This window comes from Eptatretus burgeri, chromosome 8 (genome assembly GCF_056783735.1).
Source record: "Eptatretus burgeri isolate ZD-2024b chromosome 8, Ebu_testis_v1, whole genome shotgun sequence".
Classification (NCBI taxonomy): Eukaryota; Metazoa; Chordata; class Myxini; order Myxiniformes; family Myxinidae; genus Eptatretus; species Eptatretus burgeri.
The window spans coordinates 80,744,367-80,768,094 of NC_140968.1; the positions used below are offsets into that span (position 1 = coordinate 80,744,367).

Below are 23,728 nucleotides of genomic sequence, written 5' to 3' on the forward strand. Positions count from 1 at the left end.
GGGTCAATTTGATAGCATTTATGGTGGATTATGATGGGGTGCTTTCACATGTGTATTATTGGCCGCACATCAGAGGCCGCACTTTAGGCCACCAGTAGCTCGCGGGCCGTGCAATGAAGAACAGAGTTCTCGAGGGCTCTAAAGGGTAATTCTAATGGGTTCTAAAGCTTAATTCCAAAGGATAATTCTAAAGGGTTTCGGATTGTTTCTAGGCTTTACCCATTTCATTTTAAAATGCCAAAATAAACCGCTTCCTTCAGATACGGGTGTGGTTTTTAATGCGTGATCGAGAGTCCATGATTCAAAATATCATATATTTGTAATGACATGGCTAGAAAAAACATTTTACAAGCATGCATGAAACCAAAATCAAACCAATTTCTAATTTTCAGTGAATTTTCTGCAGGGAGCCCAGGGTGGGGGAGCCAAAAGTCAAGGGGCTCAGGGTTTAAAAGGTTAAGCACAAAAATGAGTTGGACATCATCATTTGATAAGTTGGAAAGAATATGCATACATGCACGTGCACACATACAAAGATCAAAGACTTAACAGACCATCTGACAGACTGCCAACAGAATTGAGATAACAGCAGATCAGGCTTCTTCATGATGCTCGACAAGCTAAAAGTGATAAACTCCATTGGTACTGCTCTAATGCATTTCTGGTTCAACAAACCGGACTCACAGGTTGTGATGATGCATGGTGGGTGAGTGTCCGGCTCATACTCTGCCCTCCTCGGCCAGGACTCGTGCCAGAGCCACTGCCTGGAGCAAACTGAAAAATATAAAGAATGCTTTAAGCAACAATGGCAGTTAATGTAGCTGAAAGCAATAACACAGCATTAACTACAATGAAAGGAAAAGCGATTCCAAGGCCTGGTGGCTCGATAAGATGCAAGGTACGTACCTCAAAATAGTCACTGATTTTGTGTGTTCGCGCAGTGGACTTGCCTACAGGAGATGATACAATGATTGGGAATACATTACAAATATAATCAATTTGATTCCTGGATCACAAGACCGTAGGAAGTGGGTGAGCGATTCGATAATCAGAATGGATAACGCAATTTGCTTACCCTGGCAGCAATCAGATTGGCCGTCAGCTTTCCGCTTTCGTCCTGACGAGTTCTTCTTCTCAGGTGTCTGCTGAATATGAGAAAACGCAGAACAATCATTTGACCAAATAAGTTACACCATTTTGTAGTTCGGTCATTTCGTATCAGCACATGGATTTTGAATATACACACAGTAGTAACTCGAGAGTTCATAGAACACAATACCCCATGCAGTGTGACCTCAATTTTCATAAAACAACGATTTTAACGATAGTTTAAAAAAAAAAAATTGTAGGTTCAATGCCATTGAAGTAGTCCAGAAGCAGTCCCAAACAGCACTCTAATAGACCATCCCATCAAATCTTTATTTGAAGTGGTCATGCAAAACTGGAGGTTCTTGGAAGTTATTATGAAGGCGATTTATGTTATACAGTACTCAAATATATAATTCAATTTGAATAAAGTTTTAAAGGCGAATAAATTTTTTAAAAATTATGGGTTCTACCGTCGTTTTCTCCAGTGGCTATTACACAACATTTTCAAACACGTTACACATGAGATATTCGTGCCTGTTGTGTGTGTCCATTATAACGCCCTTAAAAATAATGTTTGTTGTTGGGAATTATTTTCCATTTTCTTTGACTGTCAGATAGGCAGACAGAGAAAAATGTCCTCGAACGCCTCTGCGCATATGCGGTCGGGATGAATTCTAAACCAAGGTGCATTAAAACAACAGACTGGCCATCTTATTCATGCTCCGATTAATGTTCAAAATAGATCATTCGATTTAAATACTTTGTTCCTCGAGCACAAACCGACGATCATAAACTGATAAGACAGAACGATGGATGGACAGATTTGAACCAATTGTTAATTCCGCTTTTCACTTCGCGTGTGCGGGGTAATAACACCCAGTTTATTTTTGCAAGGCACTTCATGAGATATCCTTTTTTTAAATTTCTAAATTTTCAGCAATGCTTTTCTTTGCAAAAGTCCAACTGTCATCTTGCCCTGCACTTCACTTCCATCTCAAAGGTAGCGTGCTCGCTTTTGAGCTGCCTAATCTGAGTTCGGTTCTTCACTTGACTATAAACTGTCATGCTATGAAGCACCAGGATTGAAATAAAAACAACACTGGATCATGGAGAGCATTTTGACAAGATATTACCTTTGTCAGGTAGGAATTCCTTTCAGAGTGGGTTGGGGGTGGGGGGATTGTGGGCGATGTGAGAGAATTGCATCATGGGGCAGGTATGTCTCGTCAGGTAACTACTGTGCCATGGGTGCATCACCAAAGCCAAGAGTGAAACAAAAACAATTAAAAATTTGAAGCACAAGGAGAGAAAGGTAGTTTAAGAGTATCTAAGCCTTTAATAAATTGGGGTCAGTGGTTGCTAATGGTAGAATGAGTGGAAAGGCGTTGAAATAAAATTAGCACTTTAGTGCAATGTCCAATGTCCAATTGTATATATATATATATATATATATATATATATATATATATATATATATATATATATATATATATATATATATATAAATATTGTTATGGCTGTGGAAATTCGCATTACACCATGAAGGGCCCGTAAGTGAGATATCTTCATAGGTACCTTTTGATACCTTTTGCCATCTTTTAACTTTGTTTTAGGTGGGAAGCGTAGGGATTTGCAATGGCATAGTGTTAAAAGGAACGTGCTGTAGTGTAAGGGACGACGTGGGAGCACGAGTTAGTAAGGGGATGCAGTGAGAAGGATGGTCGAGTTCAGCGATGTACGAGTTGAGAAGTGTGGTGGAAACATGTTGAGTGAGTGAGGCCAGCAGGTCTGTGTGTTTGGAGCAAATGTGGAATGCATGGTGCGATGAGTGATTGGGGGGAAGAGTGACTCCCGCCCAAGGGACCCCGGGGTCAGTGTAGAGTGAGTTAGCTGTGTTAGTTAAATTGATGAAATGGAGGTGGTTTTGCTGTTGGTGGTAATGTCGGCTCGAAACCCGTTTAGAGGGGTGCAGGAGCCCTGTTGACGGGCTGGGAGCGTGGCTGCGAAAGGTGAGTATCACTGAGTGGGTACCCCGGGCACCGGGTTAGTCGGCCGTGGTAGGCCAAGGGCCCATGGGGGGCCGGGATAGCGTAGTGGGCACTGGTGCGCCCGCATGATGCGGGGGCCCGGGGCACCGTTAGCCGAGTGGGCAGTGTTGTGGGCACGGGTGTCCCTCGGAAAGGGGCCCGGGAAGCCAGCCTGCCACGCGAGCGTTTCAGGGGAGTCGCCATGGAGGGCACTCCCCGGTGTTTAGGGAGCTGGTAGGCTCGGAGGCAGTGTAGTACCCGGGGATGACATCGGAGAATTGGCAGAGGGTCGTGCCTGCCAAGGGAGCCACGCGTCCCAGCCATGAGACCGTGCAAGGGCACGAAAGAAAATTGGGGGGCGAGGCCCGAAATTGTGAGGACACCAACACAGGTGACGGGAATCTGGGTTGTTAGAACCAGTAGATTAAGCGAGAGGCATTTGTTGAAAGCCCCGGGTTAGGGTAGATTAGGAAGTGTACCCCTCCGCACCATCCATCCCTTCGCTCTCGTTGTGGGCCACTGGACCCACTTTGGGTTAGATCGCTGAACTCCGAGGAGGCCATCCTGAGGCTTCGTTGGGCCTCGACACAGGACACCAGCTCTCCCTTATTCCCCTCCGGGAAGGGAACGTAGGGGTTGGGAGTAGGCTAGGGGATGATAGGTTAGCCGAACAAGGACATAAAGGGGGTTAGGGGACGAGTTCTAGTAGGGAGTAAAAAAAAGAAATGAAAATAAAAACAACAAAAAAAAGTTGGGGCTAAATTGATCTTTGACAAATTAAGGGAGTGGGAAGGTACAGTGACAGGCAAAGGCGAAAGGTGGGAGGGAGACAGGTAGGTAGGTCCGAGCCCGCCTTCTGAGTGGCCAGCACCACCGCACTCCCTCCATCAAACTGCACTGCACGGCAAGAGGCCGGCCACTTCATTGGCTGGCTGTGTTTTGCTGCGAGGCCTGTACCGGCCGGATCGTCAGCAGCTGTGTTACTACAAGGCCTGTACCGGCCGGATCGTCTGCAGCTGTTTTCTGCAAGGCCTGTGCCGGTCGGATCATCTGACGGCTGTGTTTGCCTGTAGCGGCCTTGTTCTGCCGTCTGTGTTTGCCTGCAACGGCCTTGTTCTGCAGGCTGTGTTTGCCTGCTCACATTTGCCATGCCATGCCCACTGCCCATGTTCACCAGCCCCGTTCTGTTTCGATTTGCCCCCCCCCCCTTGTTCATTGCCATGTGCACCAGGATCGTCATTCAAGCTGCAAGAACGGTCCTGTTGGCAGCTACAACACGGGCCTATGGTGGCGGCCCGTGCACCGGTTGACTTTTGTTTTGCTTCCTGCAGAGTCCATAGATCCTGGGCCATGGTTGGTGTAGAATTTCTAAGTAAGATGTACTGTAAATATGAGTGCGCCCCTGGCATGTATGTGTTAGCGCCGGGAATTTTATTCAAGTCGTCCGTGTGAGTGGGTTTGTTTAGTTAGTTACTCAGCCCTCAGGTTATTTATTTTGGGGACACGAATACCATGAATGTCGCACTCAGGGATCCGAAGGTAAAACGTAATAGGGGAGAACTACACATGATGGCACACAAAAATTTGACGACTCGAGACGAGTCTGTAAAAAGGGGAGGGGGTAGTGCTACGGCTGTGGAAATTCGCATTACACCATGAAGGGCCCGTAGGTGAGATATCTTCATCGGTACATGTGTAGTTAGCCCAAACCCGTTGTATAGAGGGAATTTATGTGATTCATCCGGGCTGCGACGCTTTGAGTTAGCCATTTTTTCTGTTCTATCTTTATTTTGAACCAACCACGTCTCAACCGCCATCACACAACAACCACGCCACCGCCACCATTTACGCTCCCACATCATCGCATCACCGCCATTCCCAAACGGCACCAAAACCATCAAACCACCACCGAAAACCCTCCACCACCTTCACCTCTCTCCTTCTACGGCCATTCCCGCACCACCTGTGAACATTGAACGTCGGGCTGTCTCGGGCCCGTTCGGCGTTTGGTACCGAGCGCACTGAGCCGCGAGCGCAAATAGCGGCCTTTCTGAGGGAAAATTCGGATCAAAAACGCTACACGCCCACTTTTCCTCCATCCAATTAGCGAGCGCGGGGCGGCTTGGCCCCGCCTTCAGGCGCGGGTGTGTGAAGTCGATATATGCAAATTCTAGGATCAGGGGAGGTTCACGCCCATGTTTCCTCCGACCAATGGGTGAGCGTGGCTCCGCCCCCGAGGTCATTCTGATCTGAATATTTGCATACTGGCTTCTCCTGCCCGCCTATAATAAGGCGAGCGCAAGGCGAAAAGAGAGGCAAGGCAGAGTCAAGTCGGGTCGGTCGGGTGAGGAGAGTGCGGAACTGAAAGGAGGGGGAGAGTCGAGTCGGTCGGGTGAGGAGAGTGCGGAACTGAAAAGAGTGGGAGAGTCGAGTCGGTCGGGTGAGGAGAGTGCGGAACTGAGGAGAGTGGCAGGGTCGAGTCGGTCGGGTGAGGAGAGTGCGGAACTGAGAAGATTTGCGGGAAGACGCAAGGGAGCTCAGGTCCGAGGCGAGAAGGACGGCGGTCGGCGATGAGGTTGCGGTGTGGGGGATCGCTCGTCTCGTCGCGGGACCCAAACCAGCCAGCCATTCTCCTCCCCCAGGGCATCAACAATTCCCCCTTTCCCCCGTGCTGAGATAGTGCAAAAGGGGGCCCCGTTCCCACCCCACCCAAAACGTCGTGCCAACGAAACCCGCCAAGGAACACGGAGTCGGGGCACAGCCGCGCGGCCACATTTGCGGCTCGCCCGCCAACGCGTCACGAGGACGCGGGTAGGACCCCCCCGGTCTCGCGGACCGGGCCGCTCCTCCAGGTCACGCGCACATTTAGCCTACAGGCCTGTCTGCCTCCTTGTCTATGAGGGTGGCTTCTTTCCTTTGCTTTTGTGTAAATGTGTGTTGGCGCCGTCTGTAAAGTAAAGCTGTATAAGTGTTGCCGTGTGTGCGCGTAGTTGGTATTAACTCTGCGTCGTTGTTGCTTTTATTGTTTTGGTTGCTTTATGTGCATTTTGACTGTATGGCTGTATATACGTGCTTTCCGTGTGCCGGGAAATAAATGTGCATTGTGTGAACCGTTTTCCTGTTTCGCTTCGTCTTTTCTCGAATTGAATCTCCATCCTGCTTCACGTAAAGGGTTCGTAGTGGGTGCAAAACGCCCGGTAAATAATCTGAACCATCGAGGTCGACGATAACACCACTCGGTTATCCCGATAGTACGGAACGGGCCGCCCAAGCGGCTCGTGTCCGGAGTCGACCTGCGGCGAGGTACGATCGCCCGGTTTACCATCCGCGTGGGTACTTAGGTAGGTCGAGTTTGGTGAACAATCCTATCCTACGCGGGTGGCCGATTGGCACGATTGTGGTGAGGTCGAAAGGCCCACCCGTGACTGGCTCCGGGCGATAGTTCCTGGAGGGTCACGACTGAATTTTCCGTCCGGTGGGCGACGTGCCGCGATCCGAGTTACGTGGCCGTCCGCACGCCGGTGGGCGCAAGTTCGCAACAACATATATATATATATATATATATATATATATATATATATATATATATATATATATATATATATATATATATATATATATATATATATATATATATATATATATATATATATATATATATATATATATATATATATTTCCATCACCGATTTTGTGGCAGATGGTTTTCTTAAAAATGTCAGGTACGTGGTACACGCTTGGAAACTTCAGTAGTGCACATTTCTGTCTGCGCTGTCATCGATGATTCGCCGGCCATTGATGAAACTGGTCCGGCACCTGAGGGGGTGTGTAGCATTGGGATTCTCACATATGTACTATTTGTGAACGTCTTTAGAGCTGTGGAGGAACTCTGGGAAGGGTTTGAAACATCAAAGGGCTTACCTTTATTAGCCTTTCATGGTTGCTTTATGCAGCCTTTTCGGTTTAGAAAAATTGCTACAATCGAAGCATCGATTTGGTGAGAGCAAAGAGTGGCAGCTGGTGGATCAGCCTGGTACAACTGCTCAAAGTAACTGGCCCAGCGGGCCTTCACTTCGGACTCCTGTGTCAAGAGCATACCACCCTCTGCTCTAACTGCAGTACACCGAGGGATGGGCTTGGATGAATGCAATGCGTAAATTCCCCTGTAAGCAGGACGAGAATCACCTGACCACAGGTGATGCTCTACCCCCTCACAGATTCCTCGCACATAGACCTCCTTGTCCATTTTTAGCGCACGTACAGTTTTACGCCTCAGCTCCATGAACAGCTCTGCTCTGCCATTCAGCCTGGCCCTGCGACTCTGGTCAATGGTAGCCAGTGTCCCTTGAGAGACAAAATTATTCTTTGCCCTACGGTGAGTTCCAGGACATCCACCGGCAACATCAAGGACAGTGGTCTTGAAGGCACTCCACAACTCTTCAGGACCTCCCAAAGCACCCAGACCCCCCCCCCCCAAACTCAACTCAGCTTGTTCGCAAACTCCTTAGAGACCCTCTCATCCTTGAGCTTGCCAACATCCAGCCTAGGCTGGGATAGTACCATTATCCTGGATTTAAGGTGCAACTTCAGAGTTGCTACAACAAGCCGGTGGTCAGTATTAAGGAACTGAGCACTCCGGTAGACCCTGCAGTTCTGGATCATCCTCCAGCGACCATCAACGAGGACATCGTCAATCTCCTTTGCCACACCGCCAGCGTTGGAATATCAAGTCCAGCGATGAGCTTGTGGGCGCTGAAACCATGAACCAGCCATCCTAAGTCCATGTCTTCTTGCAAAGTCAAGGAGCGTAGTGCTATTCTGGTTCATTGTTCCTGACCCATGGGGACAAACACACGTCTCATAACCATCCCTTTCAGTTCCAGTCGAAGCATTGAAATCCCCCAAGACTAGAAGTGTATCTTTTCTGGGGCACTGATCAACCACAGACTCGAGCGTGGCGTAGAATGCATCCTTCACAGTGAGATCACTCGCCTTAGTCGGAGCATGAACAGAGACCAGGGAAATGACACCGAAGGAGTGACGAATCCTCAGTCTCATAATACGCTTGTTGACCGGTGTTACCTCAATTATCATTGGAGTCAGCTTATTGGACCCAGCTACAGCAACTCCTTGGGAATGGTAACCATCAGAGCGACCAGACCAATGGTAGGTGTAACCACCCACCATGATCTCGCCGCAATCCGGTCTCCGAACCTCAGAGAGTGCTGCAATACCAATGTCCAAACGCTTGAGCTCAGATGATGAGAGACAGGTGATCATCCTCTCTTAGGGATAGGATATTCCAGGCACCCACCCGAAGGGACCACCTCAGGTCAACCCAAGGAGACCACCGTATGGTGGACGACACCTCAGCACCACTCCGACACACTCTCCCGCAATCTGACCCGGGAATGTTACCCCGTGGTTTCCCTCCTATCAAACATTGGGGGTCCCGAAGGCTTTGCCCCAATGCCGTCATCTGGTGAGTTGCCCTGCGAAGGGAAGCTGCACAGGAGGTACTCCCAAGGAGTGGGTTTTCAGATTTCTTTGCGTTTTGCGGAATGAAGGGTTTTACAGTGGCCGGAGTGGAAATCCTGCCACCAACCTCCTAATAAAAGGTAACCCAACTGCAGGAGGACTTCCGCAGACACAGTTGCATACTAGATTGGACGTCAGAGCTGTTACAATCCCTGTTGCTGACCATTCAATCAACTGGTATCCATTTTCGTTTGTGGAAACAGGCTGTGGTGAACAAGTTGAAATGGGGTAAAGCTCCAGGGATCTGTGGCATCCATGCTGAACTTCTCAAGGCTGGTGGAAATGCTGCACACTCCTGTCGTTGCATGCAATTCTGTGCTCTGCCTGGAACACAGGCATCATCCCAACTGATTGGAAGAGGGACCTCGTTATCCCTCTCTGGAAAAGGAAGGGTGATCGCTAAGACTGCAGCAACTACCGAGGGGTGACGCTGCTCTCAGTGCCGGGCAAAGCCTTTGCTCGGATAATTCTTGATAGGGTTCGCCACCATCTGCTTCAGCACCAGCGTCCAGAGCAGTCACGCTTTACACCAAAGAGGTCAACGATTGACCGTATCCTTGCTCTTCGGGTCCTTACCGAATGCAGACGAGAGTTTTGGCAGGGGCTGCTTGCAGCCTATGTTGATCTCTGTAAAGCGTTCGATTCAGTGAATCGGGATTATTTTGGAGGATTCTAGGTCTTCATGGGGTGCCACCAAAACTGATCGATCTGATGTCTGAACTCTACTCTGGTACTGAGAATGCTGTGAGATGTTGTGGTACCATCTCTGACTTACTTCCAGTTGTTACTGGAGTTTGCCAGGGGTGCGTACTGGCTCCCACACTTTTCAGCACTTGTATGGACTGGATTATAGGGAGGATGTCGGAGAGATCAAGCTGCGGTGCATCGTTTGCGAAGTAAAGATCTCTGACCTTGATTTCGCACATGATGCAGTCATCTTTGTGGAGACTTTAGATATCCTTTCGGGAGCCCTCGAGGTGCTGAATGAGGAGTCGGAGCCACTGGCATTACGGGTTTCCTGGGTCAAAATTAAGATCCAGGCTTTCAATGACATCTTGGATGCTTCTGTCCTGTCTGTGCCTGTTTGTGGTGAGCATGTTGAGGTCGTGGAGAGATTCACTTACCTTGGCAGTGATATTTATGTCTCTGCTAGCTGTGAGTCAGAGGTCAATAGACGTCTGGATCAGGCCTGGGGAGTCATGGATTCACTGGAAAATAAGGTGTGGCGCTGCCGGTACCTGTGCGGGAGGATGAAAGTCCGAGTCTTCAGGTCTTTGGTGCTTCCAGTCTTGCTCTATGGATGCGAGACTTGGACTCTGACCAAGGATCTGAGACGGAGACTTGATTCCTTTGGTACCTTTCATAATGGTCTCTTTGGAGAATCCTTGGCTATCGCTGGTTGGACTTTGTGTCCAACGAGCGGTTGCTGAGAGAGACTCAAATGAGATTTGTTACCTGCATAGTCCGTGAGCGTCAGTTGCGGCTGTATGGACATGTGGCTCGTTTGCCTGACGCTGATCCTGCTCACCAGATTCTCTCAGCGAGGGAGTCTCCTGAGTGGAGGAGGCCAATAGGCCGACCACGTGCCTCATGGTTGCAGCAGGTTGATCGGCATCTCAAGGAGATGGGGATGGGCCAGGCATCTGCCTGGGGGATGGCCAGACGGAGGCCCCTGGAGTAGCGGTGGAAAGTGGACTCAGCGTCCCGCTGCTCTGGCGCATGCTCCCATACCTGACCTGACCTAAGAGTAGGTCTGTTTTTCGTTTTTCAAATCACACACACACACACACACACACACACACACACACACACACACACACACACACACACACACACACACACACACACACACACACACACACACACACACACACACACACACACACACACACACACACACATACACACACACACACATCTGTTTGCTTGTTCCTATCACAGTTCCACCAACTGGGCCAATTCCCCAAGATTTACTGCACCACATTATTTTCACATGTAGAAGGTGAATGTCACAATAAAAATTTTCAATTGTTAATAAAATTGATGTTAAAAATAATGAATAATGGCACCATCAGCGATGTGTCGTCTTCTGGCCAAACACATGCAAAGTCCAAACTCCACCTCTTTATAGAGGTCATGATGTAACACCATTGGATAATCACAAGTCAGTTCAAATCAAACACCAACAAGAAAGGTAAATACACTGATCTTGATCAGGTGACCAAGCTGTACGTCCATCCATTACAATCTAACACAGCTAAGCTGACAATAACTTGAAACATGGAATTGGTGTTCATGATTTATCGCATTTTGGAATCAAACTCTCAAAAAAGTGTACATGTATATGTGTGTTCACACGATGACGTTGATAAATATTGAAATTTGAAAATTTTCACTGATGTCAATTTTCCTTACTGCATTGCATTGGAAGTTCTTCCACTTCAATTCCAATGTGGTATTCTCCACAAAAACAAGTTCAATGATTTTGAAAGTGACAGGAGATTCCATCCATCTATCAGGACCATACTCTGTGCAGTGTTGATGCTACCTAAGCAGTCTCCTTGGCTATTGGGCACAATCCCGGAGGGGTCGCCACTCCGACACAGGATAGCAGGCAGCAGCCTGGCACTCATTTTGCCAACCTCGGAAGGATAACACGCAAAGTCACCCCCACCTAATATCAATTCAACAGCCAAGCGGGATTTGAAATTTGGATGCTTGGATTGCAAGCCCACCACCCTAACCATTAAGCCAACACCAGGCATACAGGGGATTCCATCCACCCATCGGGACCATACTCTGTGCAGAGCGTTGGTGCTGCCTAAGCAGTCTCCTTGGCTATTGGACATATTCCCGGAGGGGTCGCCACTCCGACACAGGATACCAGCAAGCCGGCACTCATTTTGCCGACCTCGGAAGGATGACAGGCAGAGTCAACCCCACCTGGTATTAATTCAACAGCCAAGCAGGATTTGAACTCAGGACCCTTGGATCTCAAGCCCACCACTCTAGCCATTAAGCCAACACCAAGCATGCAGGGAATTATTTCACTCAAAATACTGTTTCTGCAATAAAACAATGCAATTGCCATCGGTACATGCAAAACACCAATAAACTGTTCGGTTCCGAAGCATCAAGAAAATAATATCAGAATCTGGATCTGTGCGATGCCAATCAAATCGTCATTGAAGTTGTGGGAATGATTCAAATTAAATACTTGGACAATAAAACCTGACAATTTTTTCTGGACTTTGACAATAAAACCTGACATTTCTGAATAACATAATACCACGATATGGCATTCAAGGACTGGCAGGATTGGTCAGCAATATCATACTCCTCTCCGAGCTGTTTTGAGGTCAAACATAAATGAACAGCTAGCTTCTCATTTCAAAAGGGGAACATTAAGCTGGCATCTTTCACTAGCTTGTCGATACCAAATATCCCATTGTATTTTTGTAATCAGTAAGCTATTAAACAGGTTCACTGCCCAATTTGATTTCTGTGCAAACTCAACTTTGTCCTTTCTATCTTGTCTGTGACAAGAAAACCCAATGATGCCTGGGTGGAAATGATGCCTGTACCTGGGTGGAAAATACCTTCAAAACCACCAGCCTTTGTTATTGTTATTCCAAGCACAATGCGAGCAGCCAAATACAAAACTGAACGAAGTTGTCAGCATGACATCAAGAAAACTCCCCCCCAAAAAAGCAATCAATATGTTGAGAAGTACCACAAAAGAGTCAATATTACTTCACCAAGCAGTCAAATAGTGTAAAAACAATTTGGAGCACTGTTTTATGTCGTATTATATTTGTAAAAAGAGCTTTGGTTTATTTTATTTTATTTATTTATTTGTATGCTGCCTGTGGCAACTTGACTGCGATATTTTTCTGGGGGCACGACTGCCGCTGATGCAAAGCCTGTTAACAGCACGCTGGTACTCATTTTGCCAACCTCAGGATGACAGTCCGAGTCAACCCCACCTGGTGTTAATTCAACGGCTGACAGTGGCTCAAACTCAGGACCCTAGGATCTCAAGCCAAGCACCTTAACTGTGAAGGCAACACTAGGCTTAGAGTTTTGGTGAATTATAGTGATTACTTCGCTGAAGGTAGAGGCTGCTGGCAATGAAGCAGAGCTCACTGCTGTTCCTTGGCAGCTTTGAGGGAAATGCAACTAATAAAATGTACAAGATACATGTAGACTTATCCTCTTTCATACTAAAATACGCAATTTGGTATGTCTGTCTGTCTGACTTTTTGACCATGATACATTCAGTCGTTACTTATCCAATCTCAACGAAACCTCACAGTAGTAGTACGAGTCACACGATGGAGGTTGTGGTGACTTTATTTGGACCCCTGCACAAGGGGGTTTTTCACCTTGGACAAAATCCATGTTAAGGTGTATATTCATGTTAAGATAGCTAATCGTGACGTTTTTCCAAGGCCATTTCTAATAACAAAAGTAACAACACAAAATAATGATAACAGCATAATATTCATGCTATTAATATCCCCTCTCCCCAAGGGGTTTTTCCTCCTGGGCCAAACATTGTGTTAACGTGTATAAATAGCTTATTGTGGCATTTCATTGGACACCCTGACCAGAAGTAAATATACATATATTATAAACCACAAACATGTATGATTACATTTTTTAACTGTTGCTACTGCTGTTTAACATGAAACTGAAAGGGACGAAAACTGACGTTTGACCTTGAAACATTATATGCTTATCGCGTCCCCCACAGACCAATGTACACGAGCCTAGATCTACTGTAATCTATTCAGTATATCCCAGAGAGGATAATAACATGATCGTTCCTGCCGCTCCTGTAGGGAGTGAGTGTACTAACATACATAAAACACATAAATATGGGGTAAAGCTGCACACCACAAGCCCCCATCCCCACCCCACCTTGCTCCAAGTTAAAAGTGCCTTGTGCTCCATTGCAGACCTGGGTTGCTCCGACCTTCCAGAAGAGCATTTATGATCCGAGTGGACATGGTCTATGTTAAGTGCACAATAAAGGACAACGTATGGCTGAAGCCTTTGCTCATTTGTGGCCAAAAAACAAAGTTGCTTTTGCATTTTCAGCTCTATTAGGTCTCGTAATTTTTGGCGATTACGGTTTAATTTTCTTCTACATTAAAGCTCCTAATTAAGATGTTTTTTTTTTTGTTTTTTTTTTAATCGGAAGGCGATTGCTTCAAACGTCTCAAAAAAACAAGTTGTAAAAGCTATAATTTTTTGATATTAATGTTCGATTTGTGCATCAAATTCTGTCTGAATACATACATATAGACACAACTTTGAATGCAATGGTGTGAAGCGGAATCAGAAAAGGATCCGACACTCACCCGTCTGATCGAACATGTGAATAATTTTTTTTTTCAACATTTCAGACATGAAGATGAAAAGAAAAAAACAAAAACAGAGGACTCATGGCATCACCGGCACATTGTATGCTATAAAATTGGGGAATGAACAACTTCTGTCGAGCCACACATTCCTCCATACAACGCATAGAAACTCAAGCAAAAATCGCCAACAGTGATCGAACGAGTGCATCACATCGTCCATGTAAGATTTTTTTTTCTTCTTCTTCTTCTTTTGTGGGCACCTATTCTGGTTTGTGTCAAGTAGAAAATCTACACACCCACTGTATATTTCCTTTTGTGTGTGTGCTCCTCCAGTGTCCTTGTAAAGGGTTCCTGCTGCCGTAGAATAATAAATGTCACCGGTGGAACCACAACATTAAAGCTCAAGGTTCCACTTCTTCTTCCTCGATGACAGAAGCAGGCTTTTAAAAGAGGCAAGTAAATGTGATTAAAGGAACGAATTTTTCTTCCAAGTATTTCGATTATTAGCTTTCCAAACAAGTAAATGGATAATTACCTTTCCAACGGTACCATTTGTATTATTATATGACAGCGGAAACACAGCTCTTTTTATATACAGTATAGATAAAATGTGTGACTGAAGTTGTGCAACTTGCACTTCAGTAGACTTTTAAAAGTGAAGAAACATCATCTCGCACGAAGGAAAGCAGATTTAGTCGTTCGATATTCACATATTCATGCAAATTAACAATGGACGTTGAAAAGAATCCACAAACAGGGGATAATACATTTGCACCCTAAATCCACGTTATTTTGCTCATTATAAACTTCAATACACGTCCTGATCCTGCTGTTACATCTTGTCTTCTTACATCTTGTTACATGATTGTCTGTTACATCTTGATCCATTCCATGCACTCGCTCTTCCACACGAGCCTCAACTATGTATAAAAAGAAAAATAACAAAATGTAGGCATGTTTTTTGCCATTAGTTTAATCAACCTGGCAATGTTTGTTGTTTCAGAGAAGAAGAAAAAAAAATAGGTGGTGTGCCATCATATTTTACAGTGGCCAAATGGGTGGCTGAATTTTTGCCTGGATGCGAGTCCCTTGAAGATAACCCAAGGTCAAAATGGACGGCTGATGCGCTCAACATAAAACCTCTTTCCCAGGTCGATACATTCATCATGGAGGATTATCATGTTAAGGGCACAGAACTTGGACTTTCTCAAAGTGACGTTTTCACCAACATTCTCAACACAAGAGCAAGTCGAAGGTCTCAGCAAGATAGGTGCCACAAAACCTCGGCACACAAACAGCTCGGCTGGAATTAGGTTGCAAGACTCTCGAACTGCTGAATGCAGATCCAAGTGACTATAAATCGCTCGTTTAGCAATACACGACTTTAAAATGACGCAAATCGCCCCACAACGCATCGGCGGTGCAGCCGGAGAACCCCTTTGCAAGAATTGTGATCAGGGTGTTATATATCGTACATGTGAGGTAAGGATTGATATGTAGCATTTTATGTTAATCAGCAATAATCTGTTAATCAATTTGACAATCTGTTTCCAATTTCCCTTTCAAAAGGTATTTTGAACTTTGATGCCGATAAAAAAAGAAATATATATATATATATATATATATATATATATATATATATATATATATATATATATATATATATATATATATATATATATATATATATAATAAAAGAGATAGACGATTTATCATAATCAACAGTGATCCACGCCGATGGCTCTTGTATTAAAAAAGAAATATTGACATGATCCCCTGGTTCCTGACAAAATAATAATAATAACAGGTCCCTTGATAATGATGAAGGTGATGATGTAAAATACTCTTTACAAAGCATTGGTGCTGCCACAGCAGTTTCTTAGCAAGGGTTATACTGGGTGGTTTGCGCACAATGAGCCCATATTAATGACTAGCAAGTACAACCAGTCGCTTTGCTGAAGGAAATATTGAGGGGGGGGTGGAGGGGAAGAGGGAGGGAGAGAAAGGAGGGGTGAGGGAGAGAGAGAAAGAGAAAGGAGGGGTGAGGGAGAGAGAGAAAGGAGGAGTGAGGGAGAGCTAACAGGGTTAGGAAAATGGAAACTTAAACACAGCTCCAATGAGCCAATCAATTAATCAATCTCTGATTGGCTCCAAAGTGTTGCTTATTCACATTTGTCTTATCATACAATACTGGGTAAATCTGCTAATTTCTCATATTTTCTTGAGTCTGATTTGCATTCAGGAACACAACAATTATGGTTAACCATTTCGGAAATCGACCTCAGTTTGACTACTTCATTTAATGCTGCAATTGTATTAAAAAGGCGATTTGATTTCGCCCGAGAAACAGCAGGTTGCAAGTGCACTGATCAGCGAAAGTGAGTCAATGAAAGGGAATGCACAGCGCATGCGTGAAAGGCATCGATGAGCATTCCCGAGACATTTTGAAAGTCCCATATTGGTGAGGAAATGAGTCTTCACCACTCGGATCCTGAATCCAAATAGGAATCCCTGGGATTTAAGGACACGACCTATGAAAAAAAAAATTCACACCTAAACCATCAGCTGGTAAAAAATAATTTTCTGGTACGACAAGGAAATTTTCCGATTTACTGTGTATGCCTCAAAAAACTAAAATCATAGGTGACTATTATGCCAGCCTCTTACAAAAATTGTGGCAGGCCATCAAGGACAAAAGTCGAGGGACGTTGACCGGAAGTATGCCTGTCCTTCACGGCAATGTGACGGTGCACATTGTGAATGTCTTCTGCCCGTGTTGTGCAGAACACAATCGGTGACTTTGAGCATCTGGATCGCCCTGCCCCTCCCCATAGAGCCCAGACCTAGCCTCCAGCGATTATATAGGAACAATCTGAAAACATACATTTCACTTGCATGTACTGTACAGGCTAAAGAAAAAATGGTGCCAGTGCATAGAAATGAAAGGACACAACATTGAAAAACCAATATAAAAGTTTGTGCCTCTCCAACTATTGGGAGTATATCGTGGAGATAAGTTTTCTGAACACAGTCGTCGCAAAACTTGAAAGAAAAAAAAAAGATTTTCAAGTCCCAAGATACCTTGATATTTCATTAGTTAGTCTTTCAACATGTTTAGTGGATTAGGATTCTCCCATGCTCCACCAGAGGAAAAAGTTAAGAAGGAACTGGTTCTCGATCCAATCACCTCAACAGGTAGGAAAAACAAAATGCACTAACGACGAGCAAGGTCGGTTGACGACTCGTACACAAAATAAATATAATTTTCAACTCCTACAAGTGCAAATGTCAGTTAGCAGCAGGAACATGGATTGCATTGCAAGGATGAATACACACCTCAGACTCCTTGTCACTTAACGAGCCGTGGCTGCCAAGACTCTGGTTTGAGGTTTCACACGTGACTGCTGAAGGCTGCTGCAAAAAAAACACGTCAATTTCATCAACAAATCAAGAAACACGCAACCGAGGAAGCACTGGTCAAAATAAAATACAGTACACCACCGTTTTCTTCATAAGTTACATGACAATCTGCATTCCATGCAGCTTGTATACCTGTTGGAAGCTACGTGGATGGCGCATTACTATTAAATTCAGGTACTCAAAAAACTGAATTATCATTATCAACCGGAATGATTCTTTTGCATAAATCCTGAAACAATTATTTTGCATAAAACTGTGGCTGAAGTATCCAACTATATTAAATAAGGCAATTATCTGTATGTGTACGTCTGAAAATCATAGAAACCAATTAGGGCTGGGCCGATCTCCATCAAATTTCGCATATGTGTTGGTACTACCCAGGGTCAGATCATGGGCACAGAAAAAAAATCCCCCCTCCTTACAATTTTCACCTGTACACGTGGCAGAGTGCAAGTGGTTTACTGACCCCTGCTGCAGAAAGGGGGGGGGGGAGGATTATTAGCCACGGCACAAAATCTATTTGCCCCACCTCCCCCACCCCACCCCCCCAGGCTGCTCCTGAAGAAAGCGGGTGTTCAGAGTATGAAAAAAGAAAAAAAAAAGAGAGCTTTCAATCTCAATTTATACTCCCGTCTGAGGTACATTAATCTCCTGAACTTGCTGCACATCCATTCTTTTACTGTACTCTTTGCTCACTCTTGAATTATTTGTTTTTTTATTACTTACCAATGCTGTCAATACCAACGCCTTTCCTAAAAACTCAACAGGTCCATGCTGCTCTTTTAAGAAGTAAGAAATTGTTTCTAACCATTTAAATGCTGTTGGCCACGATTAATGCCTTGAGGGTATGTGCTGTTGTCCGTGATTGTGGCCCACGTCATTGTTCAACAATTTGTAATGTTTGTTTGTATTGTTTATAAGGCAACCATTGGAACAGACGTTTTATTCAGTTTGCCTGAAAAAAATACCATATTTTTGTAATGCATACTAGAAAAATTCAGCACTCAAAAATTTAAGCTCTTATGCTCTTCTTCTTCTTCATGTGACCAACATGTTCTGTAATGCCTCCACAATTCTCAGGCCTATGCCCTGGCTTCTATCACACAATTCGTTTTCACGTCCTCTTCCTTTCACCTCCTCGAGCACTTCGTAAACACTTCCTGGTCCCGGCTCCATTGTAAAGCCGCATCGCACCTCCCGACTCACACCTTCAGTCTTCATCAACTTCACACACTCAACAAACCCTCACTCATACTCAGACAAGACGCTGGACTCCACATTGCTGATCTGCATTCACAAATTTAAAACGTATATTCCACGTGACTACTAGATCATCACTGTGAAGTTTCAAGTCGTTTGATGAAGCTGTTCAAGAGAAAGAATATTTTTAAAGATTTTCACTCAATCCAATATGGCTGCCAGACCATGTGACCTATTAATTATTTGTAAACACACTGGTATCCCTAAGGCTTGGGGAACATGTGGGTGAAGTTCCCCCTCGATCTGTCAAGCCGTTCTGGAGAAGGTTTTTAAAAGTTTATTCTTCAAAATCTCATAGCTGCCAAACTGACCCATGACATCACAGGTGAAGAAATTTTTGTCCCTCATGGAGAGATGATAATACCTGTAAATGTTTTGTCTTGATCTGTTCAGCTGTTTCAGAGAAGATTTTTATGTAAAAACCAATTTGGCTACCAAACCACATGACCGATGACGTCATCAATTTTTCCCCCCTATACAATTTACCCGAGATAATGCTCAAAAATTTTCATACTGATCAGATAAAGTGTTCGACATATGCAATTATGTCATAATGAAGCTACCAATGACAATAAAAAAATGTTACATATTTCCCATGGGGACAACGACATGTGCCAAGTTTCAATTTTTTTTTTCCATGGTGCAGTTTCAGAGATAGAGGTCCAAAGTTTTTCCTTTTTTCCAACATGGCTGCCACACCACATGACTTATGACATCATAATCATAATTAAAATATTCTACATGAGTAGTCACACCTATGGTGGAAATTTCATGTCAATCAGATAGGTGGTTCCAGCGAAAACAGAAAATTAGCATGTACCGCACGTATGAACAGACACACGTACAACCCGAATACATAATGGTTCGGTTGACTTTCTATTTTTTTACACACACACACACACACACACACACACACACACACACACACACACACACACACACACACACACACACACACACACACACACACACACACACACACACACACACACACACGACTTGTATAAGAGCTAACACACAGAACGTACTGTCGCAGCCCAAAATATTGGCACCCATGCACTTTTTTCAAATAACGCACCATTTCTTCCAGAAAATTGTTGAAAGTAAAAAATATTTTGGTATCCACATATGTATTTCTTTGGATTGCAGTGGAACAAAACAAAAAAAGTGAAAAAAAAATTACTAAATCTTACCTTATTCCACAAAGAAATCCTAAAATGGCCCAGACAATATTGTTACGGATCTGGAAACCATTTGCATTCAACATACACGTCCCAAAAGTCAGTTATCCCATTAAGTACACGTGTAGTCAGATCCCTTTCTTTTTGTCTAGTGGGAAAATCAAAAATGTGCGTTGCGACTTCTTTTAGTTAGGTTATTAAATCTTTGCATCGAACAACCAACAAGCCATCTGCATGACCCCTCGGCCCGTGACGATCCACTGCCAACCGGCTGCACCACAAACATACCTTTGCAACGCTTATACTGTTACTCATCAAGTTTGACCCTACGTGGAAAGAGCGGTTGGGGTTTCCCAGCAGGGGACAAGGCCCCACCCCGGAAAGGTGGGCCGCATGACCCTGTCCAATGAGGGGTGGACAGCGAGGCGTTTTTCGCCAAGAGCCCCTCCCCATGGTGGGAGGAGATATACTCCGAGACTCTGAGTAAGGAGGAGTTTTCACGGTGGCTGTGAGCAGTCTGGTTCGTTCTTAACAGTGGCTGTTACGGGGAGAGCAGTTCGGTGGACCCCCGACTATTCGCCACGCGAGCTCTGCCACGAGCCACGAGTCCCACCAAACTGACGACCTTTGGCAGGTGCCGCACGAAAGAGCACGCTTTCCCTCCGACGACCAGGTACCCACCGAACTCTGACCCCCAGCTTGTCTCCCTTCATGGCTGTGAGGGTCAAATAAAGACTCTGGGGTTTCGTGTGTGTGTGTATGTGTATGTGTATGTGTATGTGTATGTGTATGTGTATGTGTATGTGTATGTGTATGTGTATGTGTATGTGTATGTGTATGTGTATGTGTATGTGTATGTGTATGTGTATGTGTATGTGTATGTGTGTGTGTGTGTGTGTGTGTGTGTGTGTGTGTGTGTGTGTGTGTGTGTGTGTGTGTGTGTGTGTGTGTGTGTGTGTGTGTGTGTGTGTGTGTGTGTGTGTGTGTGTGTGTGTGTGTGTGTGTGTGTGTGTGTGTGTGTTTAAGTAGAATTGAGTAAGTGTTTTTGCTTATTGTAAATATTTCCCTGCTTGCATATTCGTGCCAAGTCTTGCCTTTGTCTTTATTTTACTGTTAATAAATTTATTAGAAATGTTCCCAGTCCGTTTCTGTCCCTTCTTACATTGGTCTCGCATGGTCCGGGTCTAAGTACAAGCGGGGTTTCATCCCCGGCAATCGGTCTATCATAGTCGGGACGTCCTGGGCAGGCCCCGCTCGACTGCAACGAGCCGGAAAGGTCGGTGGCAAAGCGGTAGTGTGAATCTACAACTGCCGGTAGAGTAAATCCGGTTCGACCAGGCGTTCCGAGGGCGTGGCTTCCCTAGTAGTTTAAATCGCGTAGCTACTTAGGTAAATTGGTTTTAGACAAACAGACCCTAAGCTACGCGGTTAAGATATTGGCGTCCACGGTCGGTTCAGCGACCCGCCAGCTCACGGACTTATCCGGAGTGACGGCCTACAATTCTTGGGAGTCTGGTGGGAGAGGGAGATAACCTCCCCCACCTCGCGGTCGTTCTCGCCACCGACCCCCGACCCACAACAATATTATTGGCACCTTTTAGAAGTTGTTAGAAATAATTAGATTTCAAGCAGGTGATTCTCATTTACTTTGGAAATGAACTCACCTGTGGTGAGTTGCAGGTGCTACAATATAAAAAAATCACTCATTAAACCAGGTTGAATGGAGAAAAGGAGTCATTCTGCTGTTTTGAGTCACTATGTACCACAATGAGCATGGAGAAAAGAAAGAAATCCAGAGAATTGTGTGAGGAGGTCAGACACAAGATTGTAGGCAAGCATGGACAATCTCAAGGCTACAAGTCCATCTCTGGAGACCTTGATGTTCCTGTGTCCACTGTACGCAGTGTTGTCAGGAAGTTTAAGGCCCATGGCACTGTAGCCAACCTCCCTGGACGTGGCCGCAAGAGAAAACGTGATCGGAGATTGCAGTGAAGGATTGTTTGAATGGTGGAGAAAGCACCTCGATAAGCTGACCTTCAGACATAAGGTATGACAGTTTCAACTCATACCATCCGTCACCAACTCAATGAAAGGGGGTTCTATGGTAGGAGACCCAGGAGGACCCACTGCTGAGAGAGAGATATATAGTAAAGCCAGGCAAACTGGAGTTTGCCAAAACACAGCTGAACAAGCCAAAATCATTCTGGGAGAATGTCCTGTGGACAGATGAGACCAAATTAGAGCTTTTTGGTAAAGCACATCATCTCTATGTTTGCAGAAAACAAAATGAAGCCTTCAAAGAAAGAACAACTTCCCCACAGTCAAACATTGAGGAGGTTCAGTGATGTTCTGGGGTTGCTGTGCTGGCTCTGGCACAGGGTGCCTTGAAGGTGTGCATGGCATCATTAAATCAGGTGATTACCAAGGCATTTTGGAGTACAATGTTAAACCCAATGTCAGAAAGCTGGGTCTCCGTCGAAGGTCATGGGTCTTGCAGCACGACTATGATCCCAAACCAACTTCAAAAAGCACCCAGGAATGGTTCAAGACAAGATGCTGGACTGTTCTGAAGTGGCCAGCAAGGAGTCCAGATCTAAATCCCACTGAACACCTGTGGGGAGATCTGAAAGCAGCAGTTGGGAGAAGGCACCCTTCAAATCTGGGAGAACTGGAGCAGTTTGCACAAGAAGAGTGGGCCAAACTGCCAGTAGAGAGATGTAGGAAACTCATTCATGGCTATAGGAAGTGCTTAACTGCAGTTATTTTGTCCAAAGGCTGTGCTACCAAATATAAAATCAAGGGTGTCAATAATGATGGCAATGCCATTTCTATTTATTTTGTGATTTAAAAGGATAGATTAAGTTCTGAATCAAAAACAACGGTTCTGTAATATTAACAGTGAAGTAAGGAATTGTGGAGACCAAATACGTTTGTCAATTTCAACATATTTTTTGAGAAAATTGTGAGTTATTTGAAGAAAGTTGCCAATATTTTTGGCCACCACAGTATAACAAGGGGAGCAGGAGACAAGAGAGGCAGGAGAGGGAAGCACAAAACAGAAGAGAACAGAGACATAAGGGAATCTGTAGAAGGGAGAGGGATGGGGCAGGGTACATGGGATAAACAAGATGTACACGCCAGGGACTTTCAGGAAGGAAAGCAGGGAATTTGAAGGAGGTGGGTTTGGGTTGGATTAACGGGGGTTGAAATGATCGAGGTTTTGGATGGGGGAAGGCAAGAGATGGTGGTGAAGAACTGTTTTGAAAATCTGGAGGGAAGAGTGGGATTGAAGAGTGTTGGAGTTTGCTCAAAAGGCGAGAAAAAAGAGGAATGAAAGAATGAAGGTGAGCAGCGATTCTTGATTTCGGTAGTTTTGCCAGACGGGGGTTGCTGGTGGACCTTGAGCGCCCTGCGGAAATATGGGCGGGACAGATAGCAGACAGAGCAGGGGTGGGGGGGGGTTGCGTTGGCCGGAGAGGAGACGGTAGAAGACAGAAAGACCACCGACCTGCCTATGGTGAGACAATGAGAGACTCAAAGACTCAGCCTCATCGCTGGAGATACCAATGATCCTAAATGCCATGGTTTCCACAGCGTGAAGTCGAGAAAGGTGAGAAGCGGGAGCACCAGCCCAGAGGGGAAAGCAGTACTCCATCAGGCTGGGGTTGAAAGTTTTGTACACCATCAGGAGCTCAGGTGTGCCAAAGAAGGACTTTGCACGATGGAGGATGCCCAGTCGGCGACTGCCTTTGGCGGCCAGCTTGGAGCAAAGATCATGGCAGATAGTGGGGGCAAAAGTTTGAATAAAAGGACTTCTTCCAGAGGGTTGTTGAGAAAGTAGATT

The 23,728-nt window shown here is 45.2% G+C and overlaps 1 protein-coding gene across 12 annotated transcripts in view; it reads right to left on the minus strand.

Annotated features, from left to right (window-relative positions):
• LOC147022147 (serine/threonine-protein kinase tousled-like 1) overlaps positions 1-23,728 on the minus strand; it is a 262,868-nt gene that overhangs the window by 223,452 nt on the left and 15,688 nt on the right. For 6 of the 12 annotated variants that reach the window (XM_085892785.1, XM_085892775.1, XM_085892786.1 and 3 more), the window contains 4 exons: positions 17,360-17,437; positions 1,076-1,145; positions 907-950; positions 685-774 (listed from right to left, as the gene is read on the minus strand). In XM_085892785.1, coding sequence (XP_085748911.1) covers positions 685-774; positions 907-950; positions 1,076-1,145; positions 17,360-17,437 — 282 coding nt within the window. The remainder of the gene's footprint in view (positions 1-684; positions 775-906; positions 951-1,075; positions 1,146-17,359; positions 17,438-23,728) is intronic. The other 6 variants (XM_085892776.1, XM_085892781.1, XM_085892783.1 and 3 more) reach the window with 3 other exon arrangements.